Genomic DNA, 19777 nt, shown 5'->3' on the forward strand with positions numbered 1-19777 from the left:
ATTGGAATTACAACAACAATCCGATTTATTAGATCCTGTTTGGTATTTACAAATGTGTGTAGGAGGCAAATTGTCTTTTGTATTTTTACAAATACAATAGTATCAATAGTATCACGGTTTGGAAAGCCAGTTGCATATTGCTAATCTTGATACAAATGTAAGGTAGCACTAACGTGGCATGTTCACATATTTAAGGGCTTGAATAAAAGCTTACTACGAAACCCTAAAACATTGCTTCTTCCCCACTTTGGCTTTAGAGTAAAACACTGACATTCTTTCGTAGACAGTTGAGTTTGGGTCTGTGATTTTCTAGTAAGAACTATCCAGCAAGTGGTTTCGGTTCCGCGACGAAGAGCTTCGGCAGATTTCAGGCAGCACGGAGGGCTGGCCAGGTCGAACCTCTGCCGGCTGGCCTAGTCACTGGGTCTGCAGCTGGGGTGGCGCCTGCTCTGGGTAGGCAGGTCGAGGAACGAGTCTTTGGCAGACCCCGAGGCCACAACTTGCCGAAGTCACTGCTTTCCGCAAAGTGTATCGTAGAATCAAGGCTGGTCTAGATCCCTCCCAGCCCGGCCCCCACTGGCAGTTCTGCGCAGGCGCGGCAGTCGTGCGACATCCGTCACTTACGGCGGAAGCGGTTTGTGCTGGGAGTTGGTGGCGCGGTGCAGGGCTCTTAGGAACGAACGGCTTGGGCGCGGGTAATCAGCTCCCTTTTCCCCTTTTCTCTACCTCTTCTAGGTTCTTGGGAATACGGCGGAGCTTCCGGACCTGATGCGTGCGCCCGGTCGTGGACTGTCCCACCCTGTTCCTCTACTGCTCGGGGTGCTCCGCGCCCAGGTGGGGGTGAGGGGCGGGGACGGGGCTGGGCTGGACTCCATCCTGGTGTCTTCGTCTTGAAATCTCACGGGTAACTCACGGTTTTTCTTGTTTTCCAAGACTGGTATCCGGGGACTGTGACTTGCAGGGTCCACCATGGAACCAGAGCAGATGCTGGAGGGACAGACGCAGGTACCAGAAGGCCCTGGATTCAGGGTGGCGGTGTGAAGCAAGGAAGAGTGGCTGATGTTTCTGTGACCGGTGTTTTTTTTTCTAGGTTGCAGAAAATCCCCACTCTGAGTACGGTCTCACAGACAACGTCGAGGTAACTTGCCCAGTTCCTATGCCGTATCTTTGCGTCTCTTATGAACTGGAGAAAACTTGGGTTTCATTTTTACTAGGTTGCTTTGCACAAGGGAAAACTTTATCGTCACGAACGAAATAGTATCAAATTATGGGCAGCTTGTTTTATTAGCGGTACTAATACTTCGTGGTATGCAGACGTACAAATCAGCTGAGTCGAGAGGTTGAATTTTGAAAATGATATAGAGAAACAAACATACATTACTGATGGAGACTCAGAATCCTTTTGCTTGGTGGCTACGAATGCTCTGTTGGGATACTGCATTGGAAAAACTGCACATCACAATTAAGCCCATTGTATTTGTAACAGAATAGTGTGCTGGTGAAGTCAACATTTAGTAAATGTTGATATCTTTGCAGAGTACCGTAGTAGGTGCCATTGGAAGCTATAACAAGTAGTAGACACTGTTTTTGCCTTACATGGTTGAGTCTGAATTCAGAGAGTACATGTGAAAAATGTACAAAAGAAGGTATACTTTTATAGAGCTTTTTCATACAAGTACTAAGAAGTTGCTGTCTAAAAGAAGAAGCTACTTTGTAAATGAATGAATAAATGCTGGAACAGTTGAATTAACTAGAGCTAGGTGGGATTGGTTAGGAAAACAGAGAGCTCCTGGAAGAGATGTGGGTGTTTTACGAGGCGGGGGGGCAGGGGGGGAGACATAATCAATAATTAAGTTTGGATAAATGAGGGCAGGAGCATTTCCAAGTAGAGTAATAATAGTAATAGCTGCTAATATTAGTCCTTTTACTATGTGCCAGGCACACTCCTAAGTAACTTACATGTATTTTCAGTCTTGCAAGGCTCAGAGAATTTGAGTAACTTGTCTAAGGTCACCAGGAAGTAAGTGGAGAGCTGTGTGTTAAACCTAAGCAGGCTGACATTTTTGAGGTGGAATTAAATTGTATTGCTGATCTTGACCAACTGCTAGAGTTCCCTGGCATGTGGAGTGACTACTCTGTGTCTATAAAATTGCTAGGAATGTTTGTTGGTTTGATATCAGGGTTAAGAAAATCTGAGTCTTTTCATAATGTAGTTTTTAACTGAACTGCTATGCTGAATCAGGTGAAGATACTCTATGCCATTTATCATTTAAGAGATGTCTTTTTAGGCATCAGCAGTCTTTTCTTGATGGTGCTTGTGTATGGAGGCAGAGCCATAATACAGTAGAGCAGTGATAGCAAATGCTTTTTTTTCAAACCCTCAGACCAATTTCCATGGTAAAGTGAGAAAAAAAATAAGGAGAGTGGAGTGAGTACTGATGATACATTATTTGGTGACTGGTTTTCTTCCATAATTTTAAAATGCCCGTTCTTTTATGAGTTATGGTGATAGTAAAATAATAATTATGCTTGTTTGTAAGTTTTTACTTGGTAAAATAGAGTTAACAACCCTATGTTAGTCCCTTCATTCATTGTATTATTTTATTTTTAATTTACTTGTTTGTGATATCTCGGAGTCTGGAAACCACTACTCTACAGCTGCTGCTGCTGCTTTTTGTCTTAGAATTCCATTTTATTTCCATTATTGACTTATAGTTTTTTTAGGTGGTTGCTTTAGGACTTATTGTACGGAAGTTTAACTTCCCACAATTTACCTTCAAGTGGTATCATATCTTTTCCTGTATGGTATAAGGACCTTATAACAGTATCCTTCCATTTCCTCTCTCCTGGCCTTTATACTATTGTTATCATATATTATATTTCTACATATGTTATAAACCCTGCAATTGATTATTTTTATTTTTCTTTAAAAAGTCAATTATCTTTTTTATTTTATTAAAATTTTTTTATTGTTTACTCAACATTATAGTTACTTTATTGCTCTAGAAAATTTAGTTTTTAAAACCATCAGATTACATACATAGTGATAATGAGACTACCCACCCCCCCCAACAATCAACTGTATATTATGAGGCTTCTCTAACTTGGTAGATAACTATTACAAAATTAGAAAAATAGCTGGTTACAGTTGAGCTATCAAGTAGGTATCACATTTCTGTAGATTGAAAAGTTGAATAAAAAGAAAACTGATGTTACTGATAAGTCGCTGAGTGTATATGAGAAATCCAAGCTACATGCACACAGAAAAAAAACTGGTTACAAAAACCATTATGTTACTCTGTATTAACATTTTGCAACGTTTTAAACATTTCCAATCATGCAACAATAATAAAGATCAGAATGAATTTTATAAAGGAGTTGATGGAAGCTCAACAAACGTATTTAACATATTATACAACTCAAATCACAGTTGCGTAACACATCCAGTTCTCCCAAATTTATCTATGCATTACAACATTTAAATGCACACTATTTCCCCCACAACTCCTCCTCTGGCCCCTTTCCTAATCAATAACCTTACCTATATAAACCTTTCTGTTTAATCTTTTAAATCAGATTTGATGGGTAAGTATGTATAGTCTTCATTATTTCAGAACAGATACCAAGTTTAGTCACATGCTCAGTCTTCAGTTACATTCCTTTCAGAAAGCATCTGAACTGCTGCAATTGTCTATGAAAATTCAAGCCTAAGAAACCGAGAAAACTGGCAGTCAAGAATCTGATCTAAGTAATTGTGTAAACTACAATAATACTAAAACCTATGTGTGCACATTTCTAAAAGAAGGATTTCCTATTTGAGAAATGTTACTCAGTGGGTCTCTGAAAGGAAAACTGTCTGACTACTGCTCTTTGATGTAAAACACTTAGGTGACCACAAGTATTTAACCCAATTGGCTAACCATCTTAACAGTTGGGTCTTTTAAAAAAAAGTATTCAAAGCCACAGAAGTAATTATGAAAATAAAATTTTGGAAGATCATAGTATAAGATACATATAGAATTCCTATTATAATGGTACATCCAAAATAAATCTGTCGTAACAAAGTAGCACAAAATCAATTTAAAAACAATTTGAAATTAAATAGTGGGAAGTGTTTTTGTTAAAATCATCAACCAAAATTACTGAATGGCAAAAGAATACTGTCTCAAAATATACTGACTTTACATGTTAATATTACCATAATGAACTCATGCCAGATATAAATTCAGATTACTAATTAGATGAAAACGAATTTTAGAGCTATTTTTACAAGAGAAATAAAGGTACTTCATGATAAAGGCACAGCAGTGTCTAAAGAATTTTTGGTACATTTATCACAAGATTTAAATTTCCTTAACTATTAACAACACATTACAATAAAGTTTCTCAGAAAGTGTTTAAAAGGCTTGATTTAACGTGCCAGGAAAATGATTTTCTTTAGAGATGCATTTATGTAAATTATGTAAATTGCAGTGAGGTCAGTTTTACACCTGGAATTAACCATCCCTAGCAGAAGTACCAGCAGCTAACAGTGCTTATTTATATTACACATAACTTAGCTGGATGTTAAACTATGCAACTGTTGGTGCCAGTCTTCTTATAAAGACAATGCTCTGGAGACGAAGTCTTCTCACAAACAGTGGGCAAGCAGGTTTCATTATTAGATGTTCAACAACAATCCTCCGTTCATTAAACAAGGTCCAGTAATACGGATTTCTTCTAGAGGAGTATCGAACAGTAAGGAATCTATGGTATATAAAAGGCTGGAGCAAACTTCCTTGACCCCTAAAAAGCATTAAAACTGTAGCAGGCATCAAGATTATTTCATGACAAGCGATGAATTTCAGAATATTCTGTTGAATAGCGCTGAATTTATCCAAGAGAGCTCTCAGCAGAGATAAACTATTTGAACCCTTTGCATCAAGGCACCTTTTTCTTGTATGTGGCAGTATGAAGCGAAGAAAATAACAAGACTGGGAAATACTCATTGTAACGGGGTGGGAATTGAGAAAGATGAGTGAACATAACAGGTAGTGGCAGCTGTCCTCTAACAAAGCCTGGGGCAGGAATGCTCTGCTTGACGGGAAGTGTAGTAAGCTTTGGTGCAGCCTCAGAGCACTAGCCAGAGCATTTGCGAGCAAAGCACGTTGGTGAAAGCTTGCTACTTCATGCAACCCACGGAGAGGCAGAACAAAGAGCAGTAAACTATGAAGAAGCCAGAAAGCCACATTGCTGTGTCCAGTTTATTGGCCGTGATGAATTGCACTGCGCCCGCCTCTTGGGGGCCGTTCGGGGCCGTGTCCACCATGGGGGGCTTATTACACCCGCGTCTGGGAGGCTGTCGGGCACACCCAAGAGCACAGCTGGGTTTCTAGAAAGACCAGAGTGAAGGCAGAGCTGCGGAGCAAGGCCCAAGAGGGCCGACCTAGCGCCGCCGGCTCCAGGTTATTGCTGAACCCGGAAGTGCTCCCTTGACTTCCGTCCAATTATCTTTTTAAAAGAGGTTTAAACAGTACGAGGAAGGAGTGTTTCACGTTTATCCGTGTAATTGTCATATCTGGGTTCTCCATTCTTTTGTGTAGATCCAGCTGGTGTCATTTCCCATCCTCCTGAAGGGCTTTCTTTAACATTTCTTGTAGTGGAGGTCGGCTGGGAAGGAATTCTTTAAGGTTCTGAATGTCTGAAAAGGTAATTATTTTGCCTTTGCTTTTGAGGTATTTTTGCTGAGTATTTGCTCCACTGTCTTCTGGCTGACATTGTTTCTGCTGAAAAGTCTGCTATCATTCCTATCTTTGCTCCTCTGTAGTTAATGTCTTCTCTTTGTGCTTTCAAGATTTTATTACTGGTTTTAAATAACTTGATTATAATGTGTATTGGTGTAATTTTTTTTTTTTTTAATGTTTCTTGTGCTTAGGATTCATTGAGTTTCTTGGATCTTTGGGTTTAGAGTTTTCATGAAATTTGAAAAAATTTCAGCCATTATTTCTTCAAATATTTTCAAGTATTTTGTTAGCTTAATTTACTAATTCTTTCCTCTGTCTTCTTGAACATATGGAATATATTATACTAACTGGTTTAATGGCATTGCCTATGCTATCTGTATCATTTCTGAGTCTGTTTCTGTGAATTGGTTTTTCTCTTCATTATGAGTAGTTTTTTCTGCTTCTTTGCCTGTCTGGTAATTTTTATTGGAGGCTGGGCATTATGAATGTTACCTTGTTGGGTACTGGTTATTTTTGTATTTCTTCAAATACTCTTGGGCTTTGTTCTAGGACTCGGTTAAGTTAATTGGAAACAATTTGATCTTTTGAGGTTTGCCTTTAAACTTTTTTAGGTGGGACCAGACCAACCTTTAGTTTAGACATAATTTCTTCCTCTTGTGTATTCTACCCAGTGCTTCATGTGTTATGAGGTTTTCCCATCCTGGGTCACAGGAACATGAACTACTCCTGGCCTGTGTGAGCTCCAGGGATTGTGCCTCCTGCTTCTTCCAAGTGGTTTTTTCTTCTGGCCTTGAGTAGTTCCCTCACACTCATGCTCTGATAAATACTCACCTGAAGACTGGAAGGCAGTCTCTTAGTCTCTTTCTATGCAACTCTCTCCTCTCTGTGAAAGTTTCCTTTTCAGTACTCTGCTCTGCAAGTTCTAGTTCTCTTGGTCTCCCTGAATTTTCAACTCTGTCTTCTCAACTTAGGGAAACTGCAGGGCTCTGCTTGGGTTCCTTCTCCCAGGGTTTCGTTGTATAAGTTCTCTAGGCAGGATGCATGCAGTAAGCTGGGGCAATCATAGGATTCACCTAATTTTTTCCCATTTTTGTGATCACTGTTCTACACTCTTAAAAGCTTAATCTGTGTGTGTGTGTGTGTGTGTGTGTGTGTATGTGGTTGGATATACATTTGACCCTAGAACAACCCAGGTTTGAACTGCGTGGGTCCACTTAAAAGTGGATTTTTTTTCAATAGTAAATACTGTAGTACTACACGATTTCCAGTTGCTTGAATCCACGGATATGGAACTGTAGATACAGAACCACAGATATGGAGGAACAGCCTATATAAAGGGCCAACTGTAAGTTATAAGCGGATTTTTGGCTGGGCAGAGGGTCATGTTGTTCAGGCATCAACTGTATGTTTTTTAGATTAATTCAGGATTTTGACTTTACTAAGAGTAAGCATAGCAATTGGCACATAGTGGATAGTCAGTAAATGTCTGAATGAAATAAATGAGAGGATTTGGTCAAGGAGCTTATTATAGGATCTATCAGAGTTGCTTAGGCATTGCTGTTTCTTAATGAAGGTATTGGGATGTCGTGTAACTGACTAGTTTTTATCATATATGGGTATTTGTTGAAATTTACTGGTGAACTATAAGTTTCTTAATTCATGGGCAAATAAAATAACTGTTTCATACATTAAATAAGTATAGGTAATTATTTTTATTAAGTCCAAAAATTAGATTGAAAAATCACAAGCAAAACTAGATAAGTTACCTGACATAGTTCTGGCAAGTGTTTTTGGAAAGCATGGTATGTATGTTGTAGTTATATGCTTAAAGTTTTTTCTCAGTTTTTACAAAATAAAATTTTCTTAAAAAAAATTAAGTGTAGAATTTTTTTGTTTGTTTGTAATTGTTAACTCATTTATATCCAGTTCTAGTATGATTGGAACAAAGTTCATTTAAATGAAAGTGCCCTTAATACTGTTGTGTCTTTGAGATAGCCACTTATTTCTAAATTTCTGAAATGGTAGATTTTCAGAAGAAGGCAAAGTTTTCCAGTAAAGTAGTTTTTGATGCTCTGGATGTCAGGTGAATTTATATGAAAGGCCCAGATTTGGGGAGGTTCTTAGATGGAGGAAGTATAAGTCATCATTTCTGAAACATCATTTAAATATCACATTAATGATCTTTCCCATATTAGTCATTTCTTCTATTTTTTGGCTAATTTTACTTTATATTTTTTTCTTAAATTTACTCAGTTTTAAAAAATCATAGATGCATTTGTTTAGAAAAGAAACAAATGGAAAAGCATTCTCATTGCCGTAGAGGGTAACCTTAAAAATGAAAACAGTGAATACAAAACAGTGGTAATAAATTTTAGCTAGATTCTGTTGCCAGTTGAAGTCTCTAAGCCTGAAGCCTGCTCTCTCTGTTAAGAAGGGAGTTTAGCAAGTGTTACAGAAGTGTTAAAGACATGTTAGTGCCAAACTGAGACATTGTCCTTGATATTATCTGTGATAAAAGAATTGAAACAGGACTAGTTTTCTCACTGTGATTCAGTGCTACTTAGTGTCCATGTCCAGATTTTTTGAAGCACATTGTAAGGAGGTGTATTCTCATGAAGAAAAGAAAAGGGACTTGTATTTACTCCTAAAAAGGCAGAAAGAAAGAGAGAAAGTAAGTGTAGGATCTGGAGATAACGACATTAAAAGAATGAGATATTATGGTGCCTTCAGAAAATGCTCGAATGAAATTTAGAAATGGGTCTGATTTTATTTTGGCAGAAAGATTTGCAGTTCAATCAGCTTTCTAGTCATTGATTTACCTTTTCTATTAGTTTTATATTGCCATTAATTTTGGTTTAGCACTCAAAATAATCTAGTTATTTTTTAATATTCATGCATGTTTTTTGAATTCACTAGAGGATAGTAGAAAATGAGAAAATTAATGCAGAAAAGTCATCAAAACAGAAAGTGGATCTCCAGTCTTTGCCAACTCGTGCCTATCTGGATCAGACAGTTGTGCCTATCTTATTACAAGGACTTGCTGTGCTTGCAAAGGAAAGGTAAGATAATAGTGTCTGCAAACGGAGTTACCAGAAAAAGCAAAATAAAAACTTCCCTAGTTGAAATATCATGAGTTATGTATAGTTATTTTTTACTATATAAGGAATTTATAGATACTAAAGTTTTTTTAGAAACAAGTCAGCCATAATCTCAATTCAGACACTTATTTTTCTTCTAGTCTTAGATAATATGCATATTTGTAATCATGGTATACATGTAATTTTATATCTCCTTTTTACTTAAAATTATAAGATAAAACTTCTTCCATATCTTTACAGAGCCTTCATGATTATAAATGGAACTATAATATCACAGTTAACTTAGCCATTTTCTTGTTGTTGACCATTTAGGACCAATTTCCTTTGTTATTATTGATCACCAGGTAGTTTATCTGTTTTCATACCCTTTTGCTTTTGTTTAATTACTTTATGATAAATACCCAAGAATTGGTTTGCTATTTCAAATGACATGACTATTTTTATAGTGTTTGACACGTAATATCATATTTCTGTCCAAGAGTTTATCCTTAAAATTCTTCAAGTGTCATCATAGCCTCAAGTGCATGCGTGTTATAAACTTTTTTTTTGCCAAGTTGTTTTAATTTACATTTCTTTGTTAGCACGATTACAGTTTTTCTCTTTTCTGTACATGTTTTCTGTACAAAAATTCTTTTTGTATAAGTAAATCCAACAAGAAAATTTTGTTGTTAAGTTACATTAGTCAACATTTATTGGGTGTAAATTATGTTTTTCTCAAAGACTAATAATGAACACTGTAGTAAACTGACATAACTTGATAAGGAACTTCATGGAACATATCTAAGTTATTTAGAATAGGTGTATTACTTAGTTTTATTTTTTAATTAACTAATTAATTTTTATTACTTATTTTTAAGTTAAAAAATTAAATGAATAAACAATAAGTATTTGTTTTGGATTGTTGTATTTATAAAATAGGATTTATTTTTGACTGCAAGGTATGTCTTGGCTCTACTACTGACAATTAAAATATGGGCATCTTTTATGCATTTTTGTTCTTTCTCTAAAGAAGGCCAATATATCAGAAATTCTAAATATTACTTTAAATGCTAGAAGAAAAGAATTTGAAGAAGTTTTACAGTAACATTCTATTAGTAAATACAATTTTTAAGTAAGGCATTCTAGCAAAATAATTCATCAAATTAACTATAAATATTATGTAACAAGTATTGTCTCTGTCTAGTTAGTTCAAAAGGCTGTTTAAAGTGCTAGGAGAATGTTTTGAGATCATTCTAAATCAATTCTAAATATGCCTTTTTATAGTAGGGTTTAAAATAGATGTTTCCCCCAACTTTTCATCTTTGGACCTGTTTTATCAGCAAAAACAACATATGTAAAAGTGATAAATATGAAATAACACCTCTTTATTTTATTAAAAATTTTTTTCCAGTTTTGAGAAAAAAATTACATATGTCACTATATAAGTTTAAGGCGTACAGCATGATGGTTTGATTTACGTATGTTGTGAAATGATGACCACACAGGTTTAGTTAACATCCATGATCTCATATATAGATACAATAAAAAGGAAAAAAGGAAAAAAATTTTCTTCTTGTGATGAGAACTCTTAGGATCTACTCTTTTAACAACTTTCCTGTATGTCATACAGCAGTGTCAGCTATAGTCGTCATGTTATACATTATACCCCTAGTACTTAGAACTGGAATTTTGTACCACCTTCCTCCAACAACCCCTCTCTCCCACCTCTTAATTTTAAAATATGTTTAAGGGACTTCGCTGGCGGTCCAGTGGTTAAGACTCCGTGCTTCCACTGCAGGGGGCACAGGTTCGATCCCTGGTGGGGGAACTAAGATCCCACATGCAGCACGGCCAAAAAAAAAAAAAAAAAAAGATGTTTTCATTATGGGGCAATACATTTAAATTAACATGTCTTGAATATAAATTTCTAAATTTTGGATTTCTTTTCCCTTACAGACCACCAAATCCCATTGAATTTCTAGCATCCTATCTTTTAAAAAACAAGGCACAGTTTGAAGATCGAAACTGACTTATTGGGAAGAACAGAAAAATTTGGTTTCCACTGTAGATTTACATGATTAAGAGGCAACTTTAATTGCCATGATTTTCCCCCCCATTTTGGAAGTATAAGAATCATCAGGACAGCAGAACTTATTTTGGAGTTGCAGAAGAAGACATATCTCCCTTATTGATTTAATCACATACTTATTTAATGAGTGTATTCTGTGCAATTTTTTCTGATTGTCTTTAACTTTGTTTTTAAAATGACCTTCAAAATAAACTGTTAAAACATCATTATCTTACAGTAGTGTTTGTTCTATATGACAAATATTTTATGTGGTTCAGTTGTTTTCATGTATTACTTATTCCTTGTGTCTTAGAATGCTGCAGAGTTTTACAACAGTGTGAAAATACACCAGAGTCAAGTAGCATATAAAAAAATCTCAGCCAGTTTTTCTAGCATTGTTCCTGGACCTCTTGGAGGGTAGGATTTGGGCATCTTCAGTTTTTAACAAACATTACCAGTGATTCTAATGCACAATAAATTTTTTTTTTTTTGTGCAATAAATTTTGGAGTGCTGTTATAAGCATTGCAGAGGGTGTACAATATCCTTCAATGCTATCAACCTTTATGGTATTAATATAATAATAGCTATCATTTATTGCAGTTCTACTATGTATCAGGCACAGAACTATTTTGTTATCTCTAATGTAGCAATTCTGCAAAGTAGATGCTGTTATTCCCATTTTGCAGATGAGGAAACAGATTTGGAGAGGTTAAGCGACTTGCTCAAGACCACACTGCTGGTAAGTGCTTGAACGGGCATTCAAACCCAGTTCTACCAACGTGCTGCTGATAGCTAAGTGAGAAATACTTGTGCTAGTTAACATATTGCTTCTTTTTGCAATAAAACACACCAGCTAGTCCTTTTTTTGGGTCTGCTCACTTTGTCCTGTATGAAGAAATTGAGATAATGCACTAGCTCAGAAAAGAGAAAATTGAAGAGAGCCAGGAAGGATAAACATTCGGTGGAGCAGTGGTTTCTCAGCTGGGAGTGATTTTGTCCCCCCCTTTCCCCAAGGGACATTTGGCGATGTCCAGAAGCATTTTGGTTGTCACAACTGGAGTAAGGTGGGATCCTACTGGCATCTAGTGGGTAATGGCCAGGGATGCTGCTAAAAATCTTAATGATGCACAGGACAGCCTGGGTGCCCCACCCATCTCCAAGAATCATCCAGCTCAAAATGTTAGTAGAGCTAAGGCTGAGAAACCCTGCTTTGGAAGCATATATTAAAGACATGTCTCCAAGCTAAACATGTGAAGGCAAAGTTAGAAATTTAATGCTGACGAGGTGTGTCTTATAGTTCTCTTTAATATAGGAAAAACATTTCAGTAGGAGTGACACTTTTGGGGAGGTGATATGATGGTTTTGATATACATCTGCAGATCTATAGGTTTGAATAGGAAAAACCTGGAAATATTGAGCTGTCAATATTTATGCTTATGTAGTAGTTTTTGCAACTATTAATTTCATTAAATTTATTTTGGTGATTTGACTAACTCATAAGTTAATCTGTCTATGTCTTTTAATGATATTTTAATATTCGAGTAAGTACTAACTGGGTAGTCTTTTATTAAAGCATCAATAATTTTAGCTTCTTAACAGTTCTTCATTAGCGATTCACATCAGAGCCACTTGTGGAACTTTTCATATATAAATATATATAAAAATATATTAAAAATATAAATATAAATTATATCTCTCTGTGTTATATATCTCTATTATACATCTATATATTGATGCATACCTGGACCCTGGAGAGACTGATTCAACTGGGATAGAGCCTGGACTTCTGAATTTGACAAAAATTCTAAGGCATTCTGATACCACCTTTGGTTAATGACCACTTAGAAGTAATTCAGTACTCTGCCTAATGCTGCATGGCTTCCAGTGTTCTAATGAATTATCTTCAAGATAGGGCTTAAATTAATCTTAAAATCAATACTTTTTCTCTGTAAGGGCTGAGAATAGGCATGTCTTTTGCTGGCAGTGCACATCCTACTTAGCACTTACCATATGCCAGGCACCATGCTAAATACTTTACATGAATTGTCATTTAACCTCAAAACCCTGTGAGGTAGGTTTAATTTAATACCTCACTTTTAGTTAGAGGAGGAAAGTGAGATTCGGTTAACTTGCTTAAGGTTACAGGGGAAGTAAGTTTGGGGCAGGGATTCATACCCAGCTTAATGCTATATTACCTCCCTGCCCTTAATGCTATAGTACTCTCTGCTCTAATGCTCTCAGATGTGCTTAAAAATTTTCTTTGGGGGGAAAAATCAGTCTGCCCTTATGTATATACAGTAGAAGCCCTCTTATCTAGCTGGTAGATGAAAAATAGGAGTCATAGTAAGGAAACATAAATGACACTATGAACAGTTTTTTTAAAAACTTAGAAAATATTAATCTATATTAACTTGGTAATATTTTGATGTCAGCCTTTGCTCTGAGTATGGGTTCTTTGATTGGAATTCTGTATCTTCCTTCCACAAACCACTTCTATAATGTATGGTTTACAAATTTCAGTTTCAGATTTTTTGAAAGTAGAGTAAGATCTTAGACATTTAAGATCTTAATTCTTAAGGCATTAAGTGTATAATGATACACTTTTTCATGATTTTTTTTCTCCAGCCTTCAGTCATCTTATCTGCCTCTAATTTGACAGTTGTTTTTATTGAGTCCAAAGCATTCCACCTAATTTTTGTACTAACACCTTTTGCATTATGTGTTTGTGTTTCGTTGGTTTATGTAATATTTTATTAAATTATGTAATGGCAGTACTTTGTACATCTCGTATAAATAGGTTGGAGAACGTGATTGACCCTTGTTAGTTATGCACACAAACCTGGGAGAAGAGTGCAACAGTGTGAGTTTCCTAAAAAGTGTAGTCTACTGTCTTCAAGAATGCAGCTTGTGGTGGGCATGGTTCAGTGTATTTTACTATGGGGATGGACAGCATCACTTCGTCCAGTAAGTTGGTTAAATAGAAATCAGTTAAGAAAGCTTCTACTATACTTTGATGAGGTATTTCATGTGTAGCTGACAATTATACTATAGAAACAATTCCTACCCTTTGACTGCTTAGTCAGGAAGATAATGTTTAATAAACGTATACGGTAATAGAGTAAAAGGTACTGTATCCTGTAGAGTGAATTCTTGAAAAATGTGGATAAATGGGAGGACCAATAGAGTAAATCAGGAATAGATTCCTAGAGGATATAGAGACCTTGAATTGAAAAAACAGAAAAATAGGGAATTCCCTGGAGGTCCAGTGGTTAGGACTTCACGCTTTCACTTCCGAGGGCACGGGTTCAATCCCTGGTCAGGGACCTAAGATCCCACAAGCCGTGGCCAAAAAAAAAAAAAAAAAAAGGAAAAGAACAGAAAAATTGTTTGGATAGAAGGAAACTGTTTACCTAATTCTGATGAAGCTATGGGGAGAATATTGAACCTTTGTTTAAATCTCTTTGTTTAGGAGAAGGTATAGGAGATTTTAAGATTGGTAACTTCCCATTAGCAACATGATAGAATGGCTGTAGGGACAGCATAAAATATTGTAGCCAGGTATTTTCCTGGACTGGATTCCAAAAAGGCAGTAACAAATTGGAGGCCTGATACATATTGTCTAACTGTAGCAACAAGGGACAAAAGATGGAAGGTGTAAATGGCTATCACTGAGAATCCAGTTGTTTAAAATCTCTGGATTTAAAGAAGGAAAGTAATATAATAGAGGAAAATAGGTCACCAGAGCTAAAGGGGGCAATCAGTAATGAATAAGAATTTTCTTTTTAAGAAAACTCTTGTCAGCCTTTAAAAAAACTTCAAATCTTTTGACTCAGTTGTTTAATTTCTGGGAATCCTAAGTAATATTAACAATAAATTTGGAAAAAGCTCTATGTACAAAATTTACTCCAAAAAATTGGAAATGAACAAGTTTTCATCTTGTAAGAATCATTAACTATGTAAAGTACTTAGCCTAGTGTCAGGTGCATAGTAAGTGTTTAATAAATGTTACTTATTAAGTTTGGTTTCTAAAGAAGAAAAGAGCAAAGTCAACTGATACTAGGTTAGAGTACCAGTGTTAATTGAAATTAAAAGAGCATCCTTATGCTAAACTCCCTTCTCTCAACCTTGAGTTTTTCAAAACCCTGTGGTATCATTCTAGAATATTTTTCTGACAAAGGGCTTTTAGTAATTAGCGGGCTCCTCGAGGTGTCAGTTTTGTATAAGTAAAATCTAAAAATGGGCAATTTAATATTGCCATATAGGCTCCCAAAATCAAGCCTAATAAATTATTTAATAAATAATTATTTTTGGGTATAGGTAGTATATGTATATGGCACAAAATTCAAAAAGATATACAAAGATGTACATTGACCGTTACCAGTTTGTTTCCTTCTAGAAGTATGCCATGTATATGCAAGTGTGTGAGAATATAAGTACTTGCTTTTACACAAATGGTAGCATACTTTACACATTGTTCTGCAATTTGCCTTTTGCATTTTTTGGGGAGGGGGAGCTCTTTCCATACCAGTATATAGCACCACCTTATTCTTTTTAATGGGTGCATATGTATGGGTATACCCTAATTTAACAAGTCTCATTGACAGACACTGTGGTTGTTTCTAGTCGTTTGCTAGTACAGACTGATGCAGTGACTATCCAACATGCTATTTCAGAAGATGTGTTATTAATGTTGGCCTCTGGGTGCCTTATTTGTTGAAGTCTGTGCTTCATAAGCACTCTCTGTTAACGAAGATTTCCTCCTTGCCCTTAACTTTGGATGATGTTTATGGAGCGTCAAACCCAAATCCCTGGTGGATATAATGGAATTTTTTTTTTTTCTTTTTGGCCACGCCACGTGGCATGTGGGATCTTAGTTCCCTCACGAGGGATTGAACCCACGCCCCCTTCAGTGGAAGCACGGAGTCTTAACCATTGGACCACTGGCGAAGTCCCTGGAAATTGTTAATAATAACATGGGAATTGTATAGTATTGCCAAACAGGCTTCTTCTAGGATATGAAGTATTTTGCATTATATGGATCTTCCTTAATTTAGGGGATGTGGGTAAGTGAGTAGTTTCAACATTTCTTTCAAGAGTACATCCTTGAATAAGGTAGCCAGAATAAAATGGACAGGAGGAGTAATGATGGGATATGTTAAGAGCATTCTAGAAATAATAGAAGATCCTCTAACCTTTCACTTTGCTTGGCATTGTGGTTTTGCTGAGTTTGATCAGTAAGAAAAATCCTTTGGGGAAAGAAGCCTCCAACTGAGCATTTTAGTAGGGAGGAAGCTTAATTTTAGGTTACATTACTAGTTTGGAATGAGACCTAGGATTGTTGCTAGGAGCAGAGGATAATGATAAAACATTTATAAAGAACAGCTTATAAGTTGTTTTCATGATACTTAATGATTCTCACAGCAAGCCTGTGAGTTACATATGACTGCTGTTTGCATTTGACAGATGAGAAAACTGAGCGTTGAAAAGGTTAAATTACTAGATATCCATAATCACACAGCTGATGACAGAGCAATCAACATTCTTACACCGTATCAACCATATCAACTATTTACTTTTCTTGAAATTTACAATGAAAAGTTTACCATTTCATCAGGTATCACTGAGTTTTGCTACCTCAGGAAGAGTACCAGGGAATCAGCTCCAGCCCTCCTTTTTCTGTTATCCCTAAATAGACTACTTGGCATGTCCTTTTTTTTTTTTTTCTGTGTAATACCTTAATATTTGGGCAGGTTAGTGGTGAAGTGAGAGGGTTAAAAATTGAGTAAAGAACTATACAGAGTGGAGATTTTTTTTTTTTCCAGCTTAAAAACAGTGTATAAAAAGGTGTGAAAGTCAGAAGTGTTCCAGTAATTGACCAGGACTGGGATCTCATGCAAGATCCTTGAGCCTTAAAATTGAAAAGGTGAGAGGAGGGGTAGAAACTATGTAGTACCTGAAAAAAAAATCTATTATATGACACTAGGAAAACTTGAAAATTAAGCAGTCAGTCGTTTGTTTTGGACTCTACCAGGGATCTGTTTAGTGTGAAATTCAGATATAACAATTTTTATTATTTTAACTCCAAGTCTTTCATTGAAGTTATGCAACTTTCTCTTACTCTCTTCCCAGTTTTGGAATGGTCTACTCCATAACATTTCCTTGGAGGTCCAAGATATTCTACTTTGCTGTGATTCTTGTATAATTTTAACGTAATTCTTTGTTCCTGACACGTGGGATTTAAAAGATAATGGAGGGTTGGAAATAATGTTTGTTGTATGACTACTCTATCAGGCTCTTTACATTTATTAACTCATAATCCTAGGGACACACCTTGAGTATTGTTATACCCATTTTATAGATGAGAATAACTGAGGCTAGCTATATCACACTGTAGTCTAGTTACGGAGTTAAGACATGCAATTACATAAATATAACTTGAAACAGGATAACTGTTTACAGTGTCAGAGCCACATTAGACGGTAAGAGTGGCCCGGTGAAGCAAAAAGTAGCATTTGCAGGACCACAGGCACACTACCACATGCCTGCTTCTACAAATGAACTTCCCATCGTGGCCACAGACTTGCGTGCCTAGTAGTGAAACCTTGGGGGTGAGCATCCACTAAGGAGTCCTGTGTGTGGCGGGGAAGACAGGGAACTTTCCACGTGGAAAGCCGCACCGTCTTGCCCTGGGTGCTCTGCGTTTAAGGAAGTTGGTTGGGGGAGGGGGCTTGCCCTGCGGCTGCGTCCTACTCCCCGCGCCCTCCCCCTCCCAGCCTCTGCTGCCGCTAAACCCCGGAGAGCGGACCGCGCACGTCGAGATTCCTCGCCGGGCCTGGCAGAGGCTGCTGGGCATGCTCAGTGGGCAGGACCCGTTAGAGTGGCGAGTAAGGAAGCGTTGGCTCTTCTCCGGGTCTGCCTTCCCCGGTTCAGGCCCCGGCCCTGGGCTTTTGTGTGTGCGGAGCTGCAGCCGCCGCTGCCTCCCCGCGGGGCCGCCCGACCCCAGATGCCGTGTGGCCTGTCCGGTGTCCGCCGTTAACCTCGCCGCGCGGCCGGAGGAGGAGCGGGGCGGGGCGGGGCCGGCGGGCCGGCAGCCGGGCGGGCAGGAGGGCCCCGCCGGGGGTGGGGGTGGGTGCGGGGAGTCCCGCGGGGGGTGGGGGGAGGGGGCGGGCGCGGAGTCACGGGGGTGGGGTCACCGGCGGTGGCTCCGGGAGGCCGACCGGGAGGGGAGAGGGCCGTGGGGGTGGCTCGGCGGAACCAGCCCCGGCTGGGGAGCAGCGGCGACTCCGAGGGCCGGGGCCAGGGCTTTCCGGGCTTCGGTGAGGCCGCCGCGGGCCCCGTCTTCCGGCGGCCGCCCGAGTTTGTGGTGATTGTTGCCGCCGCCGCCGCCGCCACCGCCCCGGCTGCCATCTCCTCCTCCTCCCGGGCCGCCGCCTCCTCCTCTTCCTCCTCCTCCTGGGCCGGGCTGATCCCCTCCCCGCTGCCGCCTCCTCCTGGGCTGGGCCCGCGGTGTCTCGTCCCCTCGCGGAGCCGCTCCTGCCGCCGCCGCCGCCGCCTCCTCATTCATCCTCGTGCACCATAGGCGGCACAGGCACCAAGATGTCCAACCGAGTGGTCTGCCGGGAAGCCAGTCACGCCGGGAGCTGGTACACAGCCTCAGGTAGGGCCCCAGGCCGGCCGGCCGGCCCTTCCGCCGCCGCTGCCTGGCCCCGCGCCCGGCCGGCCGAGGTCGGCGGCCCGGCCCCGCGCGGCGGCGGGAGGGACGAGGTCGCTGACGGCCGCCGGCCGCGGACCGCGTGGGGAGGGAGCGGGCCGGAGGCTGGCCTCGCCGCCTTCCCACCCGCGCGGCATCCCGCCGGTCAGCCCGGGGTCGGCCGCCCTCAAGCTCTGCCGGGAGTTGGGCGAGAAGGAGAGTTGCCGCCTCGGCAGCCTGCGCCCTCCCTCAGGACCAGGCTCGAGGAAAGAATGCGCTCCCCGACCGAGCCTACTTGTCGCCTCCTCCGGCTCCCGGGAAGCGGGCGGCCGGCCGCAGCCACCCCCCGCGGGGACGGTTCGCCCTGCGCCGGAGCCCTGCTTCCTCCGTGCGGAGCCGAGCGACCCTCCGCCCTCCCGCCGCGGGAGGGACGCGCCTTCCTCCTTTCCCCTCCCCTCCCGTCCCCTCCCCTCCCGTCTCCTCTCTTCGCCTCTCCTCCCCACGACGCTCCGAGCGGCGCCCGCGACCCGGGGAGTTCTTAGCCTCCCGGGGTGCACACGGGCTCTGCTCGCCCGCCTCCTGCCAGGCAGTCTTCTCCCGCTCCCCTTGGCAGTTCAGAACGAGAGGCCGCATTTCCCCCTCACCTTTCAGGTGCTCAGCCGTCTTGAGAGGAGTGAAGGGTAGTACTTTTTGACATTGCCAGACCAGAGGCAGGGTCTGGGCATGTTAGGTCTGTGAGAGGAGGCCCCTTTCTGGGGTTTGCTGCTCTGTCTGTTGGGGGTAGGGTAGAAGTATTGCTAAGCAGAGGCTTGGGGTGGCCTCCTAGCTCTTTTGTCAGTGTTTTCATTGTTACTGTCATTCACGAAAGGGGCAGCTGGAGATGGCATCAGCACTTTTTCCTGAGCAGCCTCCCCAGTCTCCAGTCGCTTAACACCAAGCAGGTGCTGGGACTACCTAACGCGTTGGGTCAGGTTTTGAGCGAGTTTAGTCTTCTATCGACACTGTCCAAAAATACTTTAGAGCTCTTTACGTCAGAAAGTGTAGGGACTTTCCCTTTAATAAAGCTCTTGTAGAACGACTGTTTTATGGGATTATTTTCAGGAGTCACATTTCTGGTAAGTTGACAAAATTCCACTGTGATTCCTGAATTTTCAGTCATTTGGTATTGGCTTATCAATACCTAGACCCAAATCTTTAGTGTGGGTCGGATCATGTTTC

The 19777-nt window shown here is 39.9% G+C and overlaps 2 protein-coding genes and 1 pseudogene across 3 annotated transcripts in view; 2 read left to right on the forward strand and 1 right to left on the reverse strand.

Annotated features, from left to right (window-relative positions):
• Positions 1-624: 624 nt before the first annotated feature.
• DPY30 (dpy-30 histone methyltransferase complex regulatory subunit) lies at positions 625-11095 on the forward strand. Its single transcript, XM_059943648.1, has 5 exons — positions 625-834; positions 934-1005; positions 1091-1138; positions 8640-8782; positions 10757-11095. The coding sequence occupies exons 2-5, from the start codon at positions 970-972 to the stop codon at positions 10827-10829; spliced, it is 300 nt and encodes a 99-aa protein (XP_059799631.1). The 5' UTR covers positions 625-834; positions 934-969; the 3' UTR covers positions 10830-11095.
• On the reverse strand, positions 4572-5308 carry LOC132377405 (transmembrane protein 33-like; annotated as a pseudogene).
• Positions 11096-17705: 6610 nt separating the features above from the next.
• MEMO1 (mediator of cell motility 1) overlaps positions 17706-19777 on the forward strand; it is a 131086-nt gene continuing 129014 nt past the window's right edge. Inside the window, exons 1-2 of one of the 2 annotated variants that reach the window (XM_059943650.1) lie at positions 17706-17994; positions 18449-18526. In XM_059943650.1, coding sequence (XP_059799633.1) covers positions 17721-17994; positions 18449-18526 — 352 coding nt within the window. In that variant the 5' untranslated portion in view covers positions 17706-17720. Of the gene's footprint in view, positions 17995-18191; positions 18527-19777 lie in introns of those variants that run through there. The other variant, XM_059943649.1, reaches the window with a different exon arrangement.

The sequence above is a fragment of the Balaenoptera ricei genome, chromosome 13, assembly GCF_028023285.1.
Source record: "Balaenoptera ricei isolate mBalRic1 chromosome 13, mBalRic1.hap2, whole genome shotgun sequence".
Taxonomy (NCBI): Eukaryota; Metazoa; Chordata; class Mammalia; order Artiodactyla; family Balaenopteridae; genus Balaenoptera; species Balaenoptera ricei.